Raw genomic sequence first — 9,010 nt, 5'->3', positions numbered from 1 at the left:
AAACAGCATTTGTGTAGATCTACACATGAAGTGTCATTAGTAGAAAAGTGTTTTTAAACAATGTATATAACCACATTTATCTGTAAAAAGAAATTTGTGAGTAGAGAATAAAGTTAACTTTTCCTAGCATTTAAATATATTTTTTAAAGGGTAATTAATAAAGGCAGATTAAAGCTTTTAAAAACTTTACACTGAGGAAAGAATATGCTAATTTGACATTTTAGAAAAGTTTAAATGCAGGCCAGGCACGGAGGCTCACGCCTGTAATCTCAGCACTTTGGGAGGCTGAGGTGGGCGGATCACGAGGTCAAGAAATTGAGACCATCCTGGCCAACATGGTGAAACCCCGTCTCTACTAAAAATACAAAAAATTAGCTGGGTGTGGTGGCATGCGCCTGTAGTCCCAGCTGCCCAGGAGGCTGAGGCAGAAGAATCGCTTGAACCTGGGAGGCAGAGGTTGCAGTGAACTGAGATCGTGCCACTGCATTCCAGCCTGGCGACAGAGCAAGACTCTATCTCAGAAAAATAAGTCTAAATGCAAGTGTTTGTTTTTGCAGTTTAGTGTTTGTTGGGTAAGATCTGCGCAAATTATATTGACTTAGTTCATGAATGTTGTCACTTCTAAATGTGGACGGCTGGGCTGGAGGATTAAACTCAACCTCTTTTGAATTCTGGTGACCCTCTGCCAACCCTCCATCAGATTTCTAAATGAAATAATTATTTTTAGAAGACTTAAGGTTTTTTTTTCCCTCTGTAGTTTGATGTATTTTAACGTCAACATTTTGACGTTGGAAAAAGAACGGAAGAGCGGAAAAAAAAAAAAGTCTTTGGGGTTTGATGCCAAGAGCCATCTTGGTAAGCACCAAAGATCATTCAAGATTCAATATAATGTGCAAATTTTACTGCTAGCCAGCTAGGCATATATACAAAAGCTATACACTTGAAGATTTTTGGTTTCATTTTGGTTTTGGTTAATGTGGGACCTTAGAAGGAAAACAAACAGTAGTAGCTAATAACATTCTCAAATCTATTGCTGCTTAGAAAGCATTCTCAGGAACAGTAAGCTGCAATAGACAAGCCTTGGAGAAAATCTGAATTAGCTGGTTTTCTTTGAAATACTTACAGTAGGCTTGTTAGGTGCTTTCTCTGAGGTCTATTCTGCTCTCATTTTAGGTGGCCTCTATCGGCAAAGACTGAGACATACATAGTGGACAGCTGTGAAGACCCTGGGCAAGGGAGATTCAAAAGACATGGGTCAGGGACTGGTGGAAACACTAGTCTGCTAGAACTCATTAGGAAGTGAAGCCTAGCATTTGGATAATGCACCTTTGAAGGTATCTGGTGATCATAAATGTCTCCATGGCCCTTCTCAGCCCACCAGTGTGCCCTAGCGGCCACTCACACAGCCCTGCATGCTGGTTTGTAGGTAGACCTGCCAGATCTGCTAGAATCAAGACCTTATAGTACAGGTCTCACTTTGAAGAAAAAAGCTGTCTACCCACTCTTGTGAAAAGATTGTGAAATTTAATTTTGAATTGCAAGTATTTGGGAAACAGGTGTAGATTTCTTTGAGGATGCTTACAAAACCAGTTTTTTGTTTTGAGATGGAGTCTCACTCTGTCGCCCAGGCTGGAGTGCAATGGCATGATCTCGGCTCACTGCAACTTCTGCCTCCCAGGTTCAAGCGATTCTCCTGCTTCAGCCTCCCGAGTAGCTGGGATTACGGACACATACCACCACGATCAGCTAATTTTTGTATTTTTACTAAAGACGGGGAAAATGTCCTCTCCACATGAATAATCAATATTATTTCTTCATCACTGATATTTTCTATCTCTGACTTGAAGTTACAAACTACCTCCAGCAAAAATATTTTTGGCTTATTATGGACAATCTGTTACACAGCAAGCACTGTCATGCTTGTTTGCTACATTTATGTATAGAAACATCCTCAAAAGGCCAGGTGCAGTGGCTCACGCCTGTAATCCTAACACTTTGAGAGGCTGAGGCGGGCACATCACACGTCAGGAGATGGAGACCATCCTGACTAATACAGTGAAACCTTTTCTCTACTAAAAATACAAAAAGGAAAATTAACTGGGCGTGATGGTGTGTGCCTATAGTCCCAGCTACTCAGGAGGCTGAGGCAGGAGAATTGCTTGAACCTGGGAGGTGGAGGTTGCAGTGAGCCAAGATCACGCCACTGCACTCCAGCCTGGGCGACAGAGTGAGACTCTGTTTTTTTTTTTTTTTTTTTTGAGGCGGAGTCTGGCTCTCTTGCCCAGGCTGGAGTGCAGTGGCCGGATCTCAGCTCACTGCAAGCTCCGCCTCCTGGGTTCACGCCATTCTCCTGCCTCAGCCTCCCGAGTAGCTGGGACTACAGGCGCCCGCCACCTCGCCCGGCTAGTTTTTTTTTGTATTTTTTAGTAGAGACGGGGTTTCACTGTGTTAGCCAGGATGGTCTCGATCTCCTGACCTCGTGATCCGCCCGTCTCGGCCTCCCAAAGTGCTGGGATTACAGGCTTGAGCCACCGCGCCCGGCGGAGACTCTGTTTCAAAACAAAACAGAACAAAAAAACTTCAGAACATATAAGGCCTCTCTAGTATTTACCTATTATTAGCTCAATAAAATTACATATGTCAATTATAGAAAGTGAAATGAATAACTAAAGTAGGTTTATATTGAAGTCTCCATTAAATAAACAAAATCGAATGTCCTAACTAAATATAACTTAAAACACTAATTGTGGAATTCCACCTAAAAATTTTGTGTGCACAACTAAATTTCATAAAAATCATTCTTATAATCCCTGGTGAGCTTACATAATGAATACCTCATAAACTATAAAAGAAAAAATAATAAAAAAGAAAGTTATGGGTTTAGCATGAGTACCAAGCAAGTTAAAAAAAAAAAAAGTTTGCATGGGGAGATTCTGAACCATAAGCCATAAAATCCTACAGTAATGAATTCAATAGAAAGCAGACAATACAGATTGCCTTTCAGCATTTTTGAGGTTTTTAGTTTTCTAGTAAATTAGTCACCTTACTAAAATTACTTGTCTTGCTTCAATATTGATTTTTTTCTTCCTAAAATAGGTACAAACTCATAATCACAAGAATAGTTACTTACTCCATAATTTTCTTACACCTAAGGTTTATCTTTAGAGTGATGTATGTGTATATTTAACTCTACGTAAGCCAAAACTAAAACTCTTGTGTTTCAGGCACAGCAGCCACATATTCAAGGAAAAATATGTAACAATGTTTATTCATGACTCAGAAATGTATGGATTTTATTTATACTCTATATAATTTTTATAATTAAAATGACCCTGTAGTCAATAACAATTTAATTGTACATTAAAATAATGAAAAGTGTAGAATTGGCTTGTAATACAAATGATAAATGCTGAAGGTAATGGATACTTTATTTATCCTGATGTGACTAATACATATTATATGCCTGTATCAAAACATGTCATATATTGCATAAATATATACACATTTGGCTGGGCACAGGGGCTCATGCCTGTGGTCTCAGCACTCTGGGAGGCCAAGGCAGGCAGATCACGAGGTCGGAAGATCAAGACCATCCTGGTCAACATGGTGAAACTCCATCTCTACTAAAGTACAAAAATTAGCCTGGTGTGGTGGCGGATGCCTGTAATCCCAACTATTTGGGAGGTGGAGGTAGGAGAATCACTTGAACTGGGGAAGTGGAGGTTGCAGTGAGCCAAGATCGTGCCACTGTACTCCAGTCTGGGTGACAGAGTGAGACTCTGTCTCCAAAAAAAAAACCAAAAAAGCAACCAAACAAAAAAATTATGAATAGCACAAATAATAAGGTAATTAAAATCATACTATGTATCCACAGAAATTAAGAAAGACAAGAATATTTAACCTATAGAAAAAATATTCTTTAACTTATTTGCAGTTGAAAGCCACTGATGAAGATTACTAGAAATGTTAGTCCATTATGTTACCAAATAGTATGTTGTTACCATCTTTTACATACACCCTTGAGTAAGGTGGAATAGGTTAAAGTTAGAAGCATAATGTTTCATTGAATGCACAATGGTCTTAACACAGTTTTTAAAAAGTTATGTTTACATGTAAAATGTTAAAAGATATACTTCATTACATAAAATTATAATAAAATGATTTACTACTAATTTAACCAATTTTAACTATAATAAAAAACTTGTTTTCTCACTATAATGCAGAAGATTATTACTCTGAAAACCTACCTCCTGCATCACTCCTTTATAAGTTAACCACAAAGTGCCTCTCCAATTACTGAAAATGTAATTTCATTACTGAAATGTAATTTCAATCACATGCTTTCACATGTGAATATAGCAGGAATGAAAATTCATGAATCTTACATTTTTTTTTTTGAGATGGAGTTTGACTTTTGTTGCCCAGGTTGGAGTGCAACGGTAGGTATGATTTCGGCTCACTGAGACCTCCACTTTCCAGGTTCAAGGGATTCTCCTGCTTCAGCCTTTGAATTAGCTGGGGTTATAGGTGCCTGGCAAATTTTTGTATTTTTAGCAGAGACAGGGTTTCACCATGTTGGTCAGGTTGGTCTCAAACTCCTGACCTCAGGTGATCCACCGGCCGCAGCCTCCCAAAGTGCTGGGATTACAGGTGTGAGCCACCATGCCTGGCTACATCTTACATTTTAGTATCCTTACTGTTCCATAAAAAAATGTTTTAAATAATGCCCACCTAATAAAAGAATCTCTCATATCTTTGATGCAGCAACAATTGGTCACATGCTTTCACATGTGAATATAGCAGGAATGAAAAAAGAGCATAGTTATTTGAGAGTTTAATTACGTCATTATTCACTAATTCAAAAATCAGTAATTTTCTCAAGATAAAAGTATACTTTAAATGTAGTTATAACTCTGAAAATTTTCTACTTTTTTAATGTTATATACAATTTATCCACCAAGTTTTATTTTGGGTTGTTTTCTGTACTTAGCACTGATTTAGTGTAACATCTGAAGTGTCCATGCCTTAGATATTTCCACTGTGAATTCTCAGATGTTTACACAAACTTAATTTAGGATTAAATTTTTTTCATATTTACTGCATCTGCAAAAATATATTTTAGTATGAACCCTCTGGTGTTTTCTATGCTGTGGTTTTTGAAAAAATGTTTTTCCAAACTGATTACATTTGTATGGTTTCTCTGCAATATAAATTCCCTGATGTTGAACAAACTTTGTACTATCAACCAAGTACTATAAACCCTCATGTTTTATAAGCTGTAGTTTTTCAAAACTGTTTTTACAAATTTATTACATTTTCCAGGTTTTTCCAATATAAATTTTCTGATGTTGAACAATATTTGAGCAACTGCTTCAGAGTTTTCTTTAGTACAAAATGTGTACAATAAGATCTGTGATACACGTAATGGTATACTACAACCCTCTTTGTATTTGTAATGCTTGTCTTCAGAATGAATTCTCTTCTTCACTTTAAAGGCTTATATTTTCTGAAAGATCTTTTGACACTACTTGCATCTATAATGGTTTTATTAAGTACCGACTCTCTGATGTTGAGTAAGATATGAGCAGATATTAATGGCTTTTCCACATTCTTTGTGTATACACCTTTTCCCAAGTAAAAATTATTTCCTGTGCAATAACGTATTAGCATTAATTAAAAGTTCTGCCACATTCTTCATACTTGTAGAAGTTTACTCCAATATAAATTATCTTACCTACAATCAAGTGTGACAACCATGTAGAGGCTTTGTCACATTCTTTACATTTCTAGAATTTCTCACCAGTATAATTAATTTTATGTTTTAAAAAGTTTGAGGTGTTGTCAAAATCACTGTCACATCTTCAGGTTTGTAGAGTTTCTCTCCAGTATGAATTTTGTTATGTGTAGTAAGGTTTGAATATTGGTTGAAAGCTTTGCCACATTCTTTACATTTGTAGGGTTGTTCTTTAGTATGAATTCTCTTGTGTGTATTAAGGTGTGAGGAATAGTTAAATGCTTTGCCACATTCTTCACATTTGTAGGGTTGCTTTCCAGTATGAATTTTCTTATGTTCAATAAGGTTTGAGGATCGGTTAAAAGCTTTGCCACACTTTTCACATTTGTAGGGTTTCTCTCCAGTATGAATAATCTTATGTGTAGAAAGGGTTGAAGACAGTTTAAAAGCTTTGCCACATTCTTCACATTTGTAGGGTTTCTCTCCAGTATGAATTATCTTATGTTTAGTAAGGGTTGAAGACCACTTAAAGGCTTTGCCACATTTTTCACACTTGTAGGGTTTCTCCTCAGTGTGAATTATCTTATGTTTAGTAAGAGTTGAGAACTGGTTAAAAGCTTTACCACATTCCTCACATTTGTAGGGTTTTCCTCCAGTATGAATTTTTTTATGTGTAGTAAGGTTTGAAGATTGGGTAAAAGCTTTGCCACATTCTTCGCATTTGTAGAATTTCTCTCCAGTATGAATTTTCTTATGTGTAGTAAGGTTTGAGGATTGGGTAAAAGCTTTGCCACATTCTTCACACTTGTAGGGTTTCTCTCCAGTATGAATCCTCTTATGTTTGGTAAGGATTGAGAAATGGTTAAAAGCTTTTCCACATTCTTCACATTTGTAGGGTTTCTCTCCACTATGAGTTATCTTATGTTCAGTAAGCTTTGAGGACCACTTAAAAGCTTTACCACATTCTTCACATTTGTAGGGTTTCTTTTCAATGTGAATTTTCCTATGTTTACTAAGGTTTGAGGACCGGCTAAAAGCTTTGCCACATTCTTCACATTTGTAGGGTTTCTCTGCAGTATGAATTCTCTTATGTGTAGTAAGGTTTGAGAACTGGTTAAAGGCTTTGCCACATACTTCACATTTGTAGGGTTTCTCTCCAGTATGAATTCTGTTATGTTTAGTAAGGGTTGAGGGCCAGTTAAAGGCTTTCCCACATTCTTCACATTTGTAGGGTTTCTCTCCTGTATGAGTTAACTTATGTTCAGTAAGCTTTGAGGACCACTTAAAAGCTTTGCCACATTCTTCACATTTGTAGGGTTTCTTTTCAGTATGAATTTTCTTATGTTTAGTAAGGTTTGAGGAGCGGCTAAAAGCTTCACCACATTCTGTACATTTGTAGAATTTCTCTGCAGTATGGATTCTCTTATGTGTAGTAAGGTTTGAGAACTGGTTAAAGGCTTTGCCACATTCTTCACATGTGTAGGGTTTCTCTCCAGTATGAATTCTCTTATGTTTAGTAAGAGTTGAGGGCCAATTAAAGGCTTTCCCACATTCTTCACATTTGTAAGGTCTCTCCCTAGGATGAATTTTCTTATGTTCACTAAGGTTTGAGGATTGGTTAAAAGTTTTGGCACATTCTTTACATTTGTAGAACTTCTTTCCAGTGCGAATTATCTTATGAGTAGTAAGGACTGAGGACTTGTTAAAAGCTTTGCCACATTCTTCACATTTGTAGAGTTTGTATCTAGCATAAATTTTTTTATGTGTAGTAAGGTGTGAGGACCAGTTAAAGACTTTGCCACATTCTTCACATGTATAGGGTTTCTCTCCAGTATTAATTCTCTTACGTTTAGTGATGATTGAAGGCCAGTTAAAAGCTTTTCCATATTTTTCACATTTGCAGAAATTCACTCTGGTATGAATTATTTTATGTTGAGTTAGCTGTGAAAGCATGCAAAATGATTTGTCACATTCTTTGCATTTGAAAAGTTTTCTTTCAGTATGGCTTATCTTATGTTTGTTTGAATTTGAAAATTCATGAAAGGTTTTCACACATTTGTCAAATAGAAATATGTTGCTCTGGGTAGCTGGCAAACATTGGTTAAATCCATTATAACCTCCTCTGCGCACCTTACACTCATCCACACTTTTACAGTCTTTTTTTAAATGTACATTTTTATGTCCACAGTTTTTATATCTTCTCAGTGTCACTTTTTGGAAAGGATGTTTTATATGCTGCTCTGGCCAAAAGTCTGGGGCAACATGAGAACACATAACTGAAAAAAATAAAAATAACAAATTATTCCACTTGTTAGACTCAGAGATAAATATACTTTACCTAACATATAAAATCATACAAGTTATATAAGCATGATATCATAGATAAATGCCACAGGCCCTAATTTATTTATAGACATACAAATGTAACAAAAACATACTGATCAAAATGCATCAGCAAAAAATTTATAAATAAGTGTGTGCAGTGCCCCAGGTGAGCCCAATGCAAAGAGCCACATAGAAGGAAAAGATAATGGTTACATTTACCCAACACGGCTTTTTCTGCTCTCCAACATAACATAGTGCCTTTAGAAGTAAATTGCCAACTCCAGTTATTTTGCATATAGGGGAATACCTGAGAGTGGATAATTTATAAAGAAAAAAGGCTTATTTTGCTCACAATTTGGCAGACTGTACTACAAAGAAGTGTGTACCAACATCTGTTTCTGGTGAGGGTCTCAAGAAGCTTACTGTTATGGTGGAAGGCAAAGAGTAACTGGAAATATCACATGGTAACAGATAGAGAAGGTGTGAGGTGAAAGAGCCAGGTTCTTTCAATGAACCAGCTCTCTCTTGAATTAACAGAGTGTAAACTTTCTTATTACCAAGACGATGGTGCCATGTCATTCATGAGGAATTCACCTCCATGACAAAAATACCTCTTTCCAGGTCCCACATCCAACACTGAAGATTACATTGCAGCATGAGGTTTGGAAACATGGACATCCAAACCATATCACAGACAAAGTAAACTTAACAGACTCATATAAACCTTTCCAGTAAAAAGCAAGAGAACGGCTGGGCGCGGTGGCTCAAGCCTGTAATCCCAGCACTTTTGGAGGCTGAGACCGGCGGATCACTAGGTCAGGAGATCGAGACCATCCTGGCTAACACAGTGAAAACCCGTCTCTACTAAAAAATACAAAAAACTAGCCGGGCGTGGTGGCGGGCGCCTGTAGTCCCAGCTACTCGGGAGGCTGAGGCAGGAGAATGGCGTAA

At 37.1% G+C, this 9,010-nt stretch overlaps 1 protein-coding gene across 1 annotated transcript; it reads right to left on the bottom strand.

Moving 5' to 3' along the window:
- Positions 1–4,820: 4,820 nt before the first annotated feature.
- LOC105538621 (zinc finger protein 43) lies at positions 4,821–8,008 on the bottom strand. Its single transcript, XM_011978521.1, has one exon. The coding sequence runs from the start codon at positions 8,006–8,008 to the stop codon at positions 5,822–5,824; it is 2,187 nt and encodes a 728-aa protein (XP_011833911.1). The 3' UTR covers positions 4,821–5,821.
- Positions 8,009–9,010: the final 1,002 nt, after the last annotated feature.

This window comes from Mandrillus leucophaeus, unplaced genomic scaffold (assembly GCF_000951045.1).
Source record: "Mandrillus leucophaeus isolate KB7577 unplaced genomic scaffold, Mleu.le_1.0 Scaffold196, whole genome shotgun sequence".
NCBI lineage: Eukaryota > Metazoa > Chordata > Mammalia > Primates > Cercopithecidae > Mandrillus > Mandrillus leucophaeus.
Note: the sequence above shows the minus strand (reverse complement) of the source record. Positions and strands in the feature narration are given on the sequence as shown.

What these genes read in the sequence shown, in the direction of transcription:
- LOC105538621 (XM_011978521.1), bottom strand. Translation starts at nt 8,008, where the DNA reads ATGTGTTCTCATGTTGCCCCAGACTTTTGGCCAGAGCAGCATATAAAA.